At 41.1% G+C, this 18,973-nt stretch overlaps 1 protein-coding gene across 1 annotated transcript in view; it reads left to right on the top strand.

The window, feature by feature from the left end:
• Positions 1-18,973, top strand: part of NBAS (NBAS subunit of NRZ tethering complex) — a 312,019-nt gene that overhangs the window by 208,814 nt on the left and 84,232 nt on the right. Inside the window, exons 43-44 of the mRNA XM_070451500.1 lie at positions 8,385-8,635; positions 9,764-10,098. Coding sequence (XP_070307601.1) covers positions 8,385-8,635; positions 9,764-10,098 — 586 coding nt within the window. The remainder of the gene's footprint in view (positions 1-8,384; positions 8,636-9,763; positions 10,099-18,973) is intronic.

Here is an 18,973-nt window from a genome sequence, read left to right on the forward strand (position 1 = left end):
TGGTGCTCCCTGTTCTTTACTTAAAAGACTGTTATTTGCCATACTATTCAGTCCAGCTTAGTCACACAAGTATTAAAGATCAGCCATTAATACAGTAGAAATTGCCCAATATTTACTTGCTGAATCAATGCCAATAAGATGTCAATAGATTGGAGTTACAAGAAAAAGACGTTCTTTATTTTAGAGTTTTTGTGTTACTATTTCTTTAAAAAAGTCATCTTTGCCCCCGAAGTTGATTTTTCTATAATTTTGCCTCTCCTTCATCTTGGTTGAATTTGGAGGTATTTCCTCATCTCAGCCGGTGTACAGAGAAGCAGGCACACAGGCTGGGTGAGGCAGCCTTGTACACTAAAGCAGACGCTTCTGATCAAGAAACCGTGAGTACATCCTGATAGTCTCGCCAGCTGTGTGTCCCTGCATGGGAGAATTCAGTTCTTGGAAACTCATTCTCCTATATTCTTAAGTCATAAATGATTTCATGGTGAAATGTCAAACCTACAGAACCTGACACATGATCGATCCTTAATGAATGGTAGTGATTACTAGAATTTCACTCCTGTAAGAAAGAGATAATTGTCATAAACACCCAAACTTGAGTTCCTGGTCTCCTTTTCCCCTTATTTCTTCTCATTTTCTTTCTTTTTCTTGGTAGTTTTCAACATCAGAGATGGCTTTGTGGGTCCATGTGCCTGCAGTCAGCTCCAGCTGGCCGGCCCTGACTCTCCTGGGTGCGTTCAGCTCCCTGAACTCAGGGCTGATTCTTGCTCACCGCAGCCTTCACAGCCCTCTTCACCTTTGGGCTGTTCTAGGCACTTTGGTGCATCTTAGAGATGACGTTAACTACTAGTGCCTGTGTGGCCTGGTATGAGGGCGTGGGCTTTGGAGTCAGGCCACATTTCAAGATCCAGCTCTGCTCCCCGTAACCCCAACTGTGTAGCCTTGATCAAGTCTGTTGATCCTCTTGCATTGCTGTTTTCTTAGTTATGAGGACCATGATCCCCACCTGGTTATGGTCATAAAGATTAGAGAAATTCTGTGGCAGGTGTGGAGCCAGATGGCTATTCAGTCTGTCAAGATTATTCCTGTTATTGCTCTTGTCAATTCTGCTGATTCCATCAATGTCTTTAAGTTTTGGACACAGGATCATTTTGAAATGGCAGAGGATGCTTCTCGTTGGTGGAATAGCGCATTTGTTTATTCATGAAGAATTATCATCTCTTTTACTAGTACCTTTGTATTTCGAGCACAGATTTAAATGAACAAAATGGACTCCTCCTTACTCTTATGGAGCGTATATTCTAATTGGGGAGACCTGCACCACACACACACACACACACACACACACAGTTAAGAACAACTAAAAACAAACTGCTAGTCATAAGAAGTACCCTAAAGGAAACCCACAAGAAGCAGATAGGAAAGACCTCTCTTAGGAGATACAAACAGATCACTCTTGGAGAAAGGAAGAAAAGGCATTTGCAGAGGGAGCCAGTTCTGGGACAGTGGATTCTTGGCATTTTTGAGTAGAGGAACAGCCTTGGTGACTGGAGCGAATGGAGTCCAGTGAGCAAAGGACGACTACACAGGGGCCAGAGATACCTTTGACTGTCAGCTTTGGGAACAACCCCACTCTCTTCCTTCTTATTTAAGCTGCAGACCTGAAGGCCACACAGCCTACACTTTCATTTCACTCTGATATGTGCTTTTCCATCACCCAGGGGATTGATTATCTGCATGATCTTGCTTGGGTGGCAGAGATCGGTGAGATACCTCTTCGTCTCAGCTGGTCAGTTCAGTGCCACCTCTTTAGACGCTGAGAAGGGACTCTGCCTGTGCTGTGCTGTTTTGCACAATCAGTTGTATATTGTCTGCTAGGACTCTGTGGTCTCACATATAAGGATGGGCAAGAGCACATTATAGCTGTGAGGAAGTCAATGAGCTATAATGTATCTGCCTATTCCTGTGTTGAAACAGAAGCTGAGGGTTTCTGTTGTTCATAGGCTGATGTCCAGAGTGCCATGTTGTAGAGAATTCTCAGTTCTGGCTTTCATCTCTTGGCTTAGTTGAAGAGTTAGTGTGAGAATAGTTAGTGTGTGGAAAGGGGGATTTAAGGCAGCTTAGCTTTTTGAAAGTATGTTGTAACATTGAAAAATTATGTAAATAAAAATTCAAGTCCAGGAAGAATCCATATTAGGGTCGAAGGCTTGACTAGAGAAATTCAGGTCATATATCTTACCCATTTTTTAAAATTGAGCCATGCATTAACTTTTGATCTTTCTTTGGCCCAAAGGGCCATGATACTGATCACAACTGTGATTTGCCTTGTGCATAAGAAAAAAATCTACCAAGTCCTAAAAACGGAAGAACTAAATGCTGCTGCTGCTGCTGCTAAGTCACCTCAGTCGTGTCCGACTCTGTGTGACCCCATAGACGGCAGCCCACCAGGCTCCCCTGTCCCTGGGATTCTCCAGGCAAGAACACTGGAGTGGGTTGCCATTTCCTTCTCCAATGCTTGAAAGTGAAAAGTGAAAGTGAAGGCGCTCAGTCATGTCCGACTCTTAGCGACCCCATAAACTGCAGCCCGCCAGGCTCCTCCGTCCATGGGATTTTCCAGGCAAGAATACTGGAGTGGGGTGCCATTGCCTTCTCCAAGGACTAAATGCTACCATTACCCAAATGGAGGCAATTCTTTTCATATATCTGCTACCTTCCTTTCTGTGTTACGATACTTAAGGCTACTTTTCTCCCAAATAGTAAAGAAAAAAATCCCTCATACTGGCACAAAATGTAGCAAGAAAAAGATGCATCTGGAGCCTGTTGTCATCTTGTGAAGAGTGCTCAGGCTTTGAATCCTACAGGTCTGGATTCACACCACAGCTCTGTGACTTCCTTCTAATGTGTCCTTGGTGAGCAAGTTGTTTCATCCTTCTACTCCTAGAGTTTTCTCCTCTGCAAAATGAGTATTCTCACTCCATGTTGCAGAACCGCTTCAAGCTTTGAGACATTTGTGTAAAATACCTGGCATGCTGTAGCAGATGCTCAGGGGTGAAAAGAGTAGCTGCTTGAAGTCTGGGCTTCCCTGGTGGCTCAGTGGGGAGCAGTCTGCCTGCCAAGCAGGAGACACAGGTCCAGTCCCTGGTTGGGAAGGTCCTCCAGAGAAGGAAATGCAACCCTCTCCAGTATTCTCGCCTGGGACCTGGGAAATCCCATGGACAGAGGAGCCTGGTGTGCTGACCCCACAGAGTCGCAAAAGAGTCAGACATGACTTAACAACTAAACAACAACAGCTATTAATTCTGGAAACAGACCAGACTTACTGAACTCACCCTCTGACAGCTGTCAACCTAAGGTTGCAGATCTGATTTTTGAACAGTTATTTTTCAGGTCAGTGTGAATATCAATTATAAGATACCTGTTTCATAAGAATTAAATAAGATGGCATAATACTTGCTGTCTGAGAAGTGCTTAGTAAGGGATGCCTATTGCTGTGTCTGTGTTATAATATCCTTTAAAATATTTTTGGTAGAGAGATAATAATAGGAGGCTCTATAAACCAGTCGGAGTTGGCAATTTATGAGAAATGAGAAGGCTTAAGGGGTCAGGCTTGTCTTTCTGGAGGAGACGAAGCCTGTTCACATGGCCTTCCTTCCGCATAACTGCTCTGTCCATAGAAACCGTTCTACAGAGGAGCTTGCCAAGCGCCAGTGTGATGAGAAGTCGACTCCGAGGTCCTCATTACTGAGCCTCTCATGAAGTGCGTAGGTGACCTTGCAGAGTGAAAGTTCATTTTTTGGTTTGTGAAGGCACTTGACTAACATGCTGGAGAAGCTGAAAAAGGCCATCATTGTTTCACCCCATTTCCCTCACTTAATCACGTATGCAGCTGTCAGGCAGCGCTACAGATCAGGTCTGTGCCATCAGGTTCCTTTGGAGGCATTTGTGTGGTAAATATCTTCGACTGTTTCCCTCACATCGAGGAGGAGTTTCCCTCCTCACATTGGAGGAGTTGTGATTTAAAGGGTAGAATCATCTCTTTCCACAGTGGTGTAAAGCGTCAGTGGTGGGGGCCTGTTCACCCGGGGTCATGGTCATTCATGTGGGTTGATGTATCTTCATACTACTGGGGTTAGTCTTTGGGGGACCCCTCGGCCCATCCCTCTGCTCCTTCCAGCCTCTCCCAGGAGCCCTCACCTCTCTCCTTCCAGCCCCCTCTGTGTACTCCTTACAGTCAACTCATGGAATGATGTATCACTCAGTCTCAGATTAAGTAAAGTATAATACATTTGAATAAATCTGTTTCCCTGTATGAATGAATGTAAGTCCTTTCAATTCATGCTGTTCTTGAATCACATTTTTGGGTTATTGACAACTAGAAGCCATTACTGAACCCCTAATTGTGGGATTAGTACCAATAATTTATTCCTTGTGCCTTTAGTACAACTAATGCTAGCTTCTTCCTGTAGTTAATCTCTGAAAGTTAATGAGCTGCCTTACAGCTAAAACTTAGAAAAAGCACTTAAACAGTTTTTAAGGGCAACCACTGATTTGATTAGTGAAAAGTCCACGTATTTCTTCCTACTCTTCTTGAATGCATTCTTTGGAATTGTTTTCTAAGTAGAGATTTCATTTCTTGTTCCAAAGGGAAGATAACAGCTTCTTTCGATGGAACTGTTAAAATGGATTATCGATTACTGGCATCTATAAAAGATCTTAGTACCTTGTAATTTCCTGAAGAGGGAGGTTTTCGTATTTATCATCTGTCAGTAAAGATATTCCAGTATCTCTCTTGACAAGATAATTATGGAAAATTGCACGATGAGCAAACTGAATTGTAGGCACAGGAGAGTAGGTGGGTGGGAAGGGGGTCGGTAATGTTGACTGAAAGAGACTATATTCAGAATCGAGTCAAACATAGATGAGCTAAAGCTATTATGATTTAGTCATTGTCCATTTTGTAAATGAGTCTGTCTTAGATACTCTGTTTATCAGGTGATAGGAATGAAGTATGACAGGAGAACTCTTAGATTTTTGCCACTGGGAGAGAGAACTAATGTCTGTGTTAGAGAAAGAATCCTGTTTTTGAAATGTTTATCAGTACAGCTGCTGGAGCTCCGTCAATTGCTGGCTACTTTGTGACCAGGTGAGCAGACCCATCCACACAGAGTCCCGACAGACCTGGACACTTGGTCTTAGGCAGGCCACTTGTCTCTAATGACAGTTTCTCATCTGTAAGTTGGTAATTGGCTTGCTTGGTGGCTCAGATGGTGAAGAATCTGCCTGCAGCACAGGAGATCTGGCTTCAACCCCTGGGTCGGGAAGATCTCCTAGAGAAGGAGATGGCAACCCACTCCAGTATTCTTGCCTGGAGAATCCCACAGACAGAGGAACCTGACAGGCTACAGTCCATGGGGTCACAAAGAGTTGAACATGATGGAGTAACTAACATTTTCACTTTCAAGTTGATAATACCCAGATTCTGCTTGTCTGACACCGTTATCAGTGTAACAAGTGCAAGGTATTTTTTGTTTTTTTTTTCTCTTTTCCTTCTTCCATCGAGCATGTTCTTCTGCTTGCAAATCTTTGTATGATCATCTTAACAGGATGACACAGCTTCCTATTTACTTCTTTACTACATTGTTTTCAAACTTCACTTAGCAAATTACAAAGGAACATCAGAAATTCTGTGACTTTCATATACCACTGGGTATACAGTACAGGCATACCTTGGAGATATTACAGGTTTGGTTACAGATCATTGCAATAAAGCCAATATCACAATAAAGCTAGTACATGAATTTTTGCTTCCCAGTGCATATAAAAGTTACATTTACACTGTATTGTAGTCTAAGTGTGCAAAAATAATTACGTCTAAAAAACAGGCTGACCTTAATTAAAAGATACTTTATTGCTTAAAAATTCCAAAACAATTGCATTAGTCACATCAGAGATCGCAGATCACTGTAACTAAATATAATAATAATGACAAAGTTTGAAATACTGTGAGAATTACCAAAATGTGACACAGAGACACGAAGTTAGCAAACGCTCTTGGGAAAATGACACCAGTCATCTTGTATGACGCAGGGGTGCCACCAAGCTTCCATTTGTCTAAAAAAAAAAATTCAAGTATCTGTGAAGTATAGTAAAGCAAAAAGCACAGTAAAATGAGGCCTGCTTGTGTATTTCAGAGATGACCTTGCACACTTTGAATAGTTGTAGGATCCAGAAGAATTTGGGACTAGCCATCCATTTATACTCACTCTTTCCTGTATAGGCCTTGCGCTCTCTCGTCATGATACTTTTGTTCATATTATTTCTGCTTCATTCCTTTCTACAATATCCACTTCAAGCACTTCTTTCAATAAACCTTCTGTTGTCATTGATATCTACCTCCTCTGAAGTTACAGCTTTAGTGGCCTTACCCTTTTATTATTTTTTTTAATTAAAGGGTAATTGCTTTACAATGTTGTGTTGGTTTCTGCCACACATCAGTGTAACTCAGCCGTAAGTATACATATGTCGCCTCCTTCCCACCCCTCTCGGTTGTCACAGAGCACTGGGTTCAGCTCCTTGTGTTATATGGCATTTTCCCACCAGCCATCTATTTTTACATGTGGTATATATATATATATTTCAATGCTACTCTTTCAGTTCATCCCACCCTTTCCTTCCCCTGCTCTGTCTACAGTTCTGTTCTCTATGTCTACAAGTGGTTCTCCTCTTGATTGGGATATAATTGCATGTCCTTTGTTAGCCCACACCATTATTGTGCATTGTTGTCTAATTATCTAGAATGCAACTGGATTTTCATACTGCTGGCTGAGAGTTCTGTGTTGTAAATCTTGATACTCTCCCTGGTGCTGAGCACAGGTCTCTTGTCTGTAGATGACACCTAAGTTTTTGTTCATCCTCCCATCTACTTGGCATTCATAAGGTACATGTCGAGTGTTTCGTTTGTACCTAAAGGAAGCACTTAGGTTTAGCTTGAAACTAAAGCTAAAGAAGATGTGGTGTCATTTTTGCCATCAAGTGTACATAGTCTATGTGGGACAGGCAGACTAGTAAATAGTTAAAGCATGTTATGAATAGAAGGAAACTGTGGGGCATTTTTATAGTCCAGGAACATTTTTATAGAGAGAGATATTTTTGCAGATGTTTGAATTGTATCTTAATAGAAAAATAGGACTTCTCTTGAGGTGAAAGTTAAAAAAGCATTTTGGAATTGCTTGATATTTTGACTTTATAGATTGCTGCCTTTATCCCAAGTATTATCATACCCTCATACAGATTTTAAAGTATATTGTGTATTAACTTTATTTACATAAAACAAAAACATGTCTTGGTACTTTCTAAAAGAGGGGATTCCAATGAATAGAATGTCATATTTCAGAGAAGTTGCTTTTAAACTATATAAAGCCTAACTTTTATCCTGCTTGCGGCCTCTTCATGCTCCAGGTCTCATTCTCTGCTCCCAGGTTCTTTCTCTGCTGCTACTATGAACTCTGGAAGCTGGGTGTTTCCAATAGAGCCTAGGGCTGCCTGAAGACCTCTTACAGTTAGAAAGCTTGAAGCTTTTCCTTTGTGGGGTGTCAGGATTAAACTGGGCAGGAGGCACTGTGTTCTATCTGGAGGCAAGTATGATACCAAAATTCAGCCCTCTCCATCACCCATTTAACACAAACTGATTAACCAAACAGAACCCTTTAAAATTGTTTTCAACAGTTTGACATTAAATAACTTCTAATAAATTATATTACAAAAACGTCTAAGTCAAGATTAAAACATTAAGATATGTGCTTTATTCAAATGGCTTCAAGTACAGACAATTCAAGTGCAAGTATCTCTTCTTTCCTATTTTTTTTTTCCTATTTTTGAACACAGTATCAAGGTTATGTCTCCTGAATATCAGTTCTAGCCTCTTGGATATAAAATTTACGCCAGAAAGTTGTGTCTTTTTCTTCACCTCCCTTTTTCCTAAATTCCTGAAATAATAAATCTGTTTACATTTCTATAATGAAGCTCAAGTTTTACATTTTTTCTTATGACATGAATAAATAGTGCATAGTGGAAGGTGACAGATCTGGGTTCATTTCCTAGCTAGTAAACACTGGGCTGCTCTCTGCTGCAGAAATGTGAAATAATACAACTTTCTAGGGTTACTTTAGACCCACATGAGATAATGTGAAAATCCTGTAGTACCATTCGAAATGGAAATGACCTGCACCTGTGCCAGAGACAAATAGTACTACTGTATTTGATTAGGCAGCAAGAAGGAATTTGTGAGAAGTAGCCTTTTTTCCTAGGTTTCCAAAAAAAGGGCACTTTAAAAAAAAATAATGAACCAAATCTTACCAGTCTTAACATAATTTGTCTCTTAATTTCAGTTTGTCCACAGTAGAAATTGAAAACCGCGCCCAGTCCCTTCATCTCTTTGAGACACTGAAGACTGACCCTGACAGCTTTCACAAGCACATGGCCAAGTATATTTACCCCACGATCGGCGGCTTTGATCACGAAAGGCTGCTATACTATTTCACTCTGCTGGAGAGCTGTGGCTGTGCGGATCTTGGGAAGTACGCCATTAAACCGGAAACCCATGTTCGGCTACTGAAGAAATTTAAGGTAGTGGCATCAGGTAAGATGATCATCTTCCTGCCTGAATTCATTCTTTCAATTCAGTCTTGGACTTCATTTTTGGTACATGATTGTGTTCTTCCACCATGGCTGGCATAACTGTGAAACCACAGTATTATGATGCTAGTTGACTTTAGTTATCATCTCTCCAGCTCCTTTACTTATTGTTGAGAGACTTAAATACCAGAGAAAGTTAGGTCACACAGTGACTTACAGAAGGCCTGGTATTAAAATCCAAAGCTTCTGAGGTCTTTTTTCCTCTACTCCCATTGTTTATATTTTATCTATATAAATGACAAGGTTGAGACACTTTAAAATAGGCCGTTTGGCAGAATTTTACTTCAGTGGAACCTATGTGTTTAAGGAATGTATGAAGCCTTTAAGAGCTTTTGAATCTTTAATGAATTGTGGAAATCTGTAGAATGGTGTCTGTTTATCTTTATGCTTGTAACTAACAGGTTAACCAGAAGGTATGCAATTAAAGGTGGGGAAAGAAAAAGGGAAAAAAAAGAAAAGAAGTTAACTACATTAAAATCTCTCAAATCTTTGTGAAATTTTATAATTTACTGAACCCGGGTCTCCTGCATTGCAGGCAGATTCTTTACTGTCTGAGCCACCTGGGAAGCCTTTATAATTTATAAGGTACTTTCATCTGCTATTCATAATGATTGTGAGAATTTATTTCAGTTTATCAGTGGTTTACTTAGTAACTGAATTCAACCATGGACAAGACACAGAGAAAAAGGAGTGAGGTTCAATCCCTGCCTTTAGGTAGTTGATGAGATGTCAGATGGATGACAGATGAACATGGTGCAGTTTGGTGAGAGAACTGTTAGAAGAGGATGTAGGTGCTATGGGGCACTGAGGAATTGAGGAGATGTTGCCAAGTCCAGGGCACACATGAGGATGCTAGGACTCACAGAGTGACCTGTTCAGGGCTGCACAGTTGGCCAAGCTGCAAGCAGGGATTGAAACAAGATTTTCAGTTTCATCTCAGTGACAAACAAAGCTGTCTGTTAGAACTGAATCTTTTCATTCAGCCATGCAGAGAGGCCCTGTGTGGGATTGAAAGTTCCTGTGTGTTTATGTTGGAATAAACTACTCTCTCTTTTTCTTGCCTTTCCAATAGGTCTTGATTACAAAAAGCTGACTGATGAAAACATGAATCCTCTTGAGGCATTGGAGCCAATCCTTTCAAGTCAGAATATCTTATCCATTTCCAAACTTGTTCCCAAAATCCCTGGAAAGGATGGCCGCATGCTTTCCCCAAGCTCTCTGTACACCATCTGGTTACAGAAGCTGTTCTGGACTGGAGACCCTCACCTCGTTAAACAAGTCCCGGCGTCCCCCCCAGAGTGGCTGCATGCCTGTGACGTCTGCATGAAGTACTTCGATCGCCTCCTCCCAGGCGACCTCAGCACTGTGGTGGACGCAGTGACCTTTTCTCCAAAAGCTGTGACCAAGGTAACCAAAAAGATAGCTTCACGTTGACTGGCTATTTTAGAAGAAATGAAAATTGCCCTTCCGGTCTGTCAACTTGTTTTTGTTTCCTTTCTTGAAATGAGGAATACTTACATGGTTGGTGGTTTCATTTTGTGCTGAGCATGACGTATGTTCATTGGGAGGTCGTTTTCCTCTATCACAGTTGTACAGGTAGTCTAAATCAGGCTTGACGGTTGTAATTTGCACATCCATTTTATGCATGTTATAGTTGTTCTCATAACATATCATTTTATAGTAAATACTCCAGCCTCTTCTTTCCAACTGCCAAGTGGGAAGAACCTCCAGTGCCAAGCCCATGTTCCCTGCATTCAGAGCCAGGCTAACAACTTGCTGCATTGAAAATCAAGATCTTAAAAACTTTTCACATGAAGAATACTTAGGACGTGACTGACTGGTAGAATTGCCCAGAGTCTGTGTGGCATTTTCCAATGTCCACTCTGTGTCTCAGTGAGCACTTTAACTGGATTCTAAGTCCTGCTGTCGGTCCTTCAACAATGAAGACTTTCACATAGATAGACGGCATAGGTCCTTCCCCTCCCCTTCGCGCCCCACTCACCCAGACTCCCCTGCTTACCACAAGTGTGGCTTTTTCATTGCTTGAACATGGGGTATTGTCTCTCCTAGAAAATCTGACTGCTGGTCTTAGATCTAAACAGCATCATCTTTGGGACTTCTTTTCACGTTCTCTCCTCTGTCTTTGCTGCTACCTTCTCTTTCTACCTTCTCTTTTTACCAAGTTGCTCAGTCTGCGCAGGACCCTACCCCGTGTATTTTTACTGTAGTTCATGTTATCCTGAAAACTGAGTGTAGAGTCTAAGAATCCAAGTCATTCATTTGGAGATTGGCACAGGTGAAGGTTCAAACATCTACTAGAAATGCTAGTTTTAGCTACCTTGTTAGATTAATAGTTGTGGGTAACCAGGGACTCCATTTCCTTATTATAACTCAATTAATTCAGTTAATAACTTGGTTTGAAATTTTATAACCAGTATGGTAAAAAGGAGATAATCACTTTTGTTGTTGTTAAGAAAAAAGCAAAGATGTCTGTTAAAGGATTTAGCATGATATATCTGAAAAGAACACACATGTAGAGTTACAAGGCTTTGAACTTTGGACCTGCCACTTCTCAGCTCCTTGGTTTAGCCCCAGGAATCTCTGTTAGACTTCTGCCTCCTTAAGGCAGAGGCTGTAATTGGAATTTATGAATAGATAATAGCATTACCCTGATTTGAATAGGTGAGGAAATGAAATTGAGGTTCAACAAGGTTAATTTGGTAATAGAGAAGCTTTGATTTGAACTCAGGGAGGCCTGTTCCAAGGTCTTTGTTCTTAAGTACTGAAGTGTACTATTTCTAAGAGGTAGAACAAACAGCTAGAGTCAAGGGAACTTTGTCGCAACCATGGGAGAAAAGTAGGGCCAGAGAGACCCAGGCATTTTCAGTCCAAGCAGAGCAGCCTGTCATGGGATGGATTTTTCCAGAGCAGGGCTGAGCCTAAATGAGGAAGGCCGGGCTGGAGCCTCGCAATGCCTGGGAAAAGACGAGAGTCCAGCAAACAGTGGATAAATCTCCAAGAGTGAGAAGAAGTTGGAGTCCAATTAAGTACCAGCAATGCTAGAAGTGTGTTTTGGAGGGAAAAGGCTTAGCCAGGAGGGGTGTTGAAATCCAAGGAAATGGCTCCAGAGCTGGATGGGACCTGTGAACCAGCCGAAGGAGCTCGACAAGCGAACAGACTGGCCAGGAAGATGGAGTGGTCCAGGCTGAAGAAGGTTTTATGTATTTTGTCTAAGGGCAGAGACAAAGCCTAGCATAGCTAGCCAAGGCCATGTTCTAATTGTGAGCACGTGTGTGGGGATGGACAAACAGCCTAGACTTTCCAACAATGGTTATTTGCTCATGGTTAAGCAAACCTAGGAGTTAGATGCAGAGTCTACTCAGATTGTTATTTATGTTTTAAGTCAGAAGATTTTAAGTTACAGCACATTCTCATCGCCTTAGTTTCTTAATCGTGTATCTTTAAGATACCCTCCAACCACGAGAAAATGTATGACCCAGTTGTCTGTGGGCATATGTGCACTTTTTCCGAGGAAAAAATGCATAGCTGACCCAGTTGGGATCAAGTCAGTTAATTGTGGTGGTGTTTTCTCTTAGCCCAGATGGTATAATTCTCAGCAAGATATTTTACTGTAGAATGTGTCAAGAGGTGGTTTCCTACTAAGTCAAGCTATAGAAAAGTAAGACAGCCACATTAATTTGCTATCTTTAGCTTTATGTCTGATCTTGGTTTATTAATTGGCAAGCTTTAAGTTTTCCATTCAGAGAGGACAAATACAAAGTTTAGGTGCAATGCATCTTTGAAATCACACATTGCTGTCCTAGAGAGAGAGGGTATAAAATTCATGTTGAAATACAACCCTCACACGTCAGAGGACACATTTGGAAAAGGAAATGCGGCTGGATGTGTCCAAGTTTGCAAAACACCAGATGTTGCCACAGCTTGTACATGATGTAAAAAATGTAAAATAAGTGTATGTTACTCATATATAGTGTGCAGTTTTCAAATGTGTACCCACATTTAATTCAGAGCCAAACTTTTGGAAAGAACTGGTGAACTCCTGCTAGAGGGCCTAACAAGTATTCAGATACTGGAATTCATAGAGGAATATCCCCAAAGCCTGAATTTCATACCCATTCTGTGATGAAATAAATCTGCTAAGGCACTTTGCCTTCATAATAATAGTTGCTTGCACTAGCAGAATTCATAGACATTCTGGGGAAAATATTCACAAAACAACATTATGTCATGTAGGCTAAGATTGAATTTGCATGACATTCGAGGTGATGAATATGCAGAAGGGAAAAGAACACAAACGTTTCAAGTGCATTGGCGCTAGTTCTCAATTGCTGCTTTCCAGTTGAGTCAGGTTTAGGCTTGCTCTCCTATTGCTTTTCCAAATCAGCAATTAGAAACATTTTTATAGAAGGGCCAGAGAACGAGTTAGTGGGTTAGAAATACAGGAAAATGGTCAGCAAAGCTGAAAAGCAGGTCAGAACACCGTTTGCTTGGTTCAGACATGATGTGATTATAGAAGGGGGCGCTTGCGTGTAATCCCGGCCTTTGTGTTCTGTGCTCAGTGCTCACTCTTGGTTGCTGGTAGAGCTACATCCGAAAATAAGGATGCAGAAAATGCTCCTCCTATTTAGGAAGTGCTCCTCAGGAGTTTGCCCGAATCCTTCTTTTAAAAGCTCGGAAGTAACAGAATTAGAAGCGCCTTCTGGTGCCCTGCCCAATGCTTCTCAAACTGGATTGGGTAGGGGTTTACCACCCTCTCCCCACCCATGTGCACCCTGGTCTTCAGCTTCTACCTTTTGTTCATTTGGGAAATGTATCTCCTTTGGGTTAGAGCAGAAAAATTCTTGAGAACCTCTTTAGTCTGACCTCTGACCTTGAGCATCATTTCTATTGTGAATTAAGCCACTACCTCTGCTTCTGTATTTATTTACACACACGCACACATACACATAAGGAATCTTTCTTTCTCTTCTTATGTTGCCCACTTTCTGGTTCTGCCTTCTGAAGCTGTGGAAACAGCATGAGGGCATCTCTTGTTCATAAGACTTTAGATTCTTGAACTGAGCTACTATTTCCTCCCTTATCCTATTGTCTAGACTACTTGCTGTAAAAATCTGGAAAAATAGATTTATCTTAAAAACCATGATATGATCTAAAAATACATTTTACTTCAGAAGTAACAAGCGAAAGGCTGCATTGTAGCTATAACTTCAGGATCTTTCCGGTGCTAATGCCGTCTGTTAACTAAGAATGGGAGTGCATTTTTCACCATAATGAACAATTGGTGTCAGAAATCTATGTAAAAGTGTTTAGGTAATGCATATTTCCTAATTGCATGGCATGATATATGACTTTCTGATGCATCAGTCAAATGCATGCTATACAGATTTATTGAGTATTTAGGCGTTATTGTGTGCTGTATACTCTTATTAGTTGCCATTGGAGACATCAAGACATAAAAGACATGCCTGTAAGAAACTTAAAATTAAGGGTTTTTTTCTTTACAGTAAAATTATAGTAATTGAGAATTACTCTCCCTATGAAATTTGAAATTCATTGAGGGCAGGGATGTTGCCTTTTATCTCCAAAGCTCCAGGTATCTAGTGTGGTATAAAAACAGACACTCCTTCAAGTGGTTTTTCAAATAGTTATTATCATAGATGGACAGTTTTTACATCTTTTGATTTGTGGATGCCTTATTATTCTTAGCAATTATTGAGGACCCTAAACAACCTTTGTTTATGTAATATCTGTTGATATTTATCATATTAGAAATTAAACCAACATATTTTCAAAATATATGTTTAGTTCACTTAAGACTACCAATAATAGACTCATTTATAGGTTGATGGTAATAGCACCTCTTAATGGAAAATAGAAAGATAGTTATTTCACACAAAAAAGAAAAATGAAAGTGTGACATCATTTTACAGTTACATGTCTGGCTTAATATTAATAGAACACAGCCAGGTTCTCATGTTTGTGTCTGTGTTCAGTTTTTGTTGTTTGGGTTGAAGAAGATGAAGTTTTCAGCCTTACACAGATACAAGGTTAGAAAAGGGAGGTGTGCTTTAATGGCCTGTGGTGTAATTTTGAGTGTTCTTGCCACACTAAACTCTCAACAAATGATAGATTCTTACAGGCTAGTTGTAGTGTAGAATCAGAAACCTTGATATCTCTGTGCTCCATTATACTAAAACTGTTGTTCTAGATCGCACTTTGAATGGCTCTTTTACCCGTGTATGATTTGGAATATAATGAATTAAGCATTTGGAAAATTGGCTCACTGAGTTATGCAAATCATCCAAATGTTGATACAGAGCCTTATACATCATCAGCAAAATCATATGGATTGTTCTGAACACTCATCTCATCCAGTGAGTCTTCAAGCATTGGGAAGTTGTCAAGCTCACAGTTGTGGGTACAAGTTTTCCAAAATTCCAATTTTTGCTTGAAAGCTTAAGTTGTGTCATTGGCAACAAATACTGTGAGTTATTTTCCTTGAAGTGACAGGCTCACTTTGTTCACGTGAGAGAAAATGTTTGCCAAATATTCAAGTCTGAATAGCCATAATTTGTCTATTAAATTGTTCTTTCAAGCACAGATGGTAATGTATGCCAAAGCAGCTACTTCACCTCTTCGTGACTCAGTCATTCAAACACTTTTTCTTTATTATATTTCAGTACACAGTGAGGCATTTTATGTGTATCTCTCAGTCCTTTGGAGATAATGCACTCAGTGGTTGAGATTTAATGAATTATTTTTACTCCTTCATCAAAAACATTCTCAAGTGAAAATACCAGTGGAGAGCACAGTGACTCTTAGGACAGCTTGGTGCCACTCCCTTGATTGTGCTAAGTTCCCACAGTTTTATCCACCACTGCTTTTTTACCATCATGTAAGTGTCAACACAGTGAAAAAAGGTAAATAATGTTTTCATGTCATTGTCAAAATAATTTTGACCTTGTGAATCTCTTGAGTCATGGACCCTTGTGGTTTGTTGCCCACACTTTGAGAACCAGTTATAAGTTATTCTTTTCAAAACCACAGCCATCTTGGTGCTCACATGAAAGAGCATTTCAACTTCCTAAATAGGTGTAATACAAAAAATAATGAAGATATCTCTGGTCAGTGCCTAAAGGATTGTCTTATAGTTCAGTTCCTCAAAATAGTGTGATTCCTAATCGGCTTTCTAAATGTAGAGGTGTCAGAAGAACTTGAAAATGTAAATGGAATGTGTGCATGGTAATATCATGATATCACTCTATGAATTTTTGAGCTTGCAATATATCTTTTCCTTCTACAAAATTTAGCTTTTATAATTTTTTTAGTGAACATATGCATTTTTTAATGTTAATCAAGCTTAGCAGAGAGTTCTTTAGGAGAGGCATACATTCACCTCTTCTTCAGTTTCATTCCCAGGCCAGGATTTTCCTTTAGAGAAGAGGTGATTGATTTTTCCAGGGTTTGGATACAGTAGAATTTGAGGATGAAGATTAATCATGGCTCTACTCCTTCTTTACTCACACCCCCTTTTAGAATTCAGGAGGGTGAGAATGAATATCAACAATAAATAAATACTGTTGGAAGAGCTGGAATTGGGGAACATGGCCTGGATCTGCAGCTCAATAGTCTGTCTTTCACGAAAGTTCACACTTGTTTGAAACTTGGCTGGTTAAGAACGGCTGCAGAAAGTCTTTCTAGAAGGAAGCTAAGGATGGGTGTGCGCTGACAGGCAGGGCAGACGGGGGTTGGGACATCAACGTGTGGCTCTGAAGCCTATTCTCCTCCACTGGGGAGGAGTCGGGGTGGGGGGGCGGGGAGAGGTATGCACACAGTGCGTTTCCTATAGTTTCTGCCTGTTGGTTGGAGTGGAAGTTTTCTCCTGATAGTGGAAAGATGAGGAGAGGACAGGGGGCTTTTGGCTTGCTTAATTAATTCGCTTGATAATGAAACCTCTTGCAGTGAGGGGAGAAAGGAGTCCAGAGTCTGTAGGGACCTGGAGCTGTCATGCACCCCGCCATGCCCACTCCCTGAGGCCGCTCCTCTCGTCCCTGTGAGTTGCATGGCACATCCTCCTGGGACCAGTCGTGGCAGTGCAACCTGTTGTAGAAAACTGCAGCCTAAGTCAGAAGAGACCCTCTTTCTCCTTCCTGTGGACGAGGCTAAAAATTCACTCTCTGTTCTGCTTCCCATCTCAAGAGTTTTGCCCAACTGAACTGAGGGATTAAAACTCATCACAAGTTTTAAGTTAAGCCACGAGCTTAAATGAGAGTAGAAATAGGCCAAGTGTTACAGGTCAGCAACCTTAAAATGGCCCAAATTTAAATTCCCGTGATTAAATTCCCAGGGAGAAATTGACATCCTTAAAATCAAATCCACTTGCCCTTTTAGTTAAAGTTCAATTCCATCAAAATCCAAAATTCGTAAGTTCAACAAAAGTAAAGTTCAGAGATGGTTTTCCTGGTTTCTGCTAGTCTTACAGAGAGGGCTGCGTTAGGTGTCTGGATGATAAATCAGGTTCCTTCAGCAGAATACACCTTCTTTCACTCTAGGAGTAGCTTCTTCAGCAAATCTGAAGTTAAATTAATCCTGCCTCAAGTTTTCCATGCATCTCATTTTAAAAACCCTAAAAGAAAAAGAGAAAAAAATTAAAACAGTATCAACCTCAACTCCATCACCTTGTAATTTAGAAAACTCAAAAGCAAATCACCAGTTCTGAAAGAGCCAAGCAAAATCCTGTTCTGAGTTCAATCCAGACACACATTCCTAGAAGCTGGAGAGCATGGAAGAGGCGGGGGGGTGGGGAGTGGGGTGGGGAGGGCGGTGTTGGTGAGAGCAAAGAAGAGTCGACAGAGAAAAGCGTTTAACTTTGCCAGCGTATCAGGTCAAACTGCTTATCCAGAGGTTGGTTGGGTAGGTCTCCCATCAAGAGGTTAAGTATGATATGTGTTCCCCATGGAGGGAAGAAAAAATATCCAGGTTGTCTCCTCTCTGAGGCTGATTTATTTTACAAGTCCCTGTCTGCAGTCGCTCTGCCTACCTAATTTCCATTTCTCCATTTACACTCTGTGTTCCTCTCAGCTGTGTCCCAGTGGCTACTGTGGCTGCATTTTTTCCTATGAAATCCCACTTGTCTCAGAGTCCATTGTCTAGGGAGCTTTGCCACTCATGCCCATGTTTGTTTCTGCTGAAAATCACCCTCAATAGATCTCTCAACTGAAATCAGCATAAATGATTTTGAACCCTGTGCCCCTAAGGACCTCGAGAAGGCTGCTACCTTTGCTTTGTGCTTGACTGAATTGAACTATTTCCGTCATATCTTTGGGGCTTGATGGGGAAAGAGCAGTAAATAGTGTCTCATCTTCCAAAGTTATAGTCAGTTAAGAGTCAAAGGGATCAACCAGATGAAGATCAGTTACTTTATTGTTGGGAGGGTTGGAGTGGCAAGCATGGTTGATTTTGTACAGTCAGCCTTCCTCTTACTTGCTCCCTGCCCAGATCTTCAGACATCCCTGCCAGACACGAGGATATTTTATATGGAGAGCATGAGTGTGTCCTCAAGAGTGCTGCCTCCCACCTTGATTCCCACCCGTGGGACCCTGAGCAGTGGCCTCTGGGTTAGTGCTGCCCAGTAGAATGGTGATGTGAACCACCTGTGGAATTTGAGAAGTTCTGATAAGTCACATTAAAAAAGGGTGACACAAAATAGGTGAAATTGTCCTAAATGTTACCATTTCAACCCAGGTCTCCTGCATTTCAGGCAGACTCTTTACCATCCAAGCTACCAGGGAAGCCCATAAAAACATGAGTGAGATATTTTCACATTTTTGTCTTTAATTTTGCATGTTCTTTACCATCTGTTGCAGACTTACTTGTTAATAAAGACGAGTCACATTTCAAATGTTCAGTAGTCACATGAGTGTATTGGAGACATAATGCCTCACTTGAACCTAAGTCGGCACTTATCCCACAAATGTTGGTCACCGGGAGGACAAGAGCAGAAGAAAAGTCACAGGCACATCTCAGAAAGAAAGGGAACGGACTAGCCACCCATCGTCAGTGTCTTCCCCCTAGTGTCATCAGCTGTCCCTCCTCCTCCCCCGGAAGTGAAAGGCGAAGAGAGGAGCAGTACTTTCCTTCTCAGGACCCATCAGGGAACGTCCTCCTCTGCAGGCCTGGGTACTAACTGTGCAAAGGACAGGAAAATGGTTCCTGCCACACATACTAAATGAAGGTCAAGCTAACAATAAGTTGTAAGACC

Source organism: Odocoileus virginianus, chromosome 2, assembly GCF_023699985.2.
Source record: "Odocoileus virginianus isolate 20LAN1187 ecotype Illinois chromosome 2, Ovbor_1.2, whole genome shotgun sequence".
Lineage (NCBI taxonomy): Eukaryota > Metazoa > Chordata > Mammalia > Artiodactyla > Cervidae > Odocoileus > Odocoileus virginianus.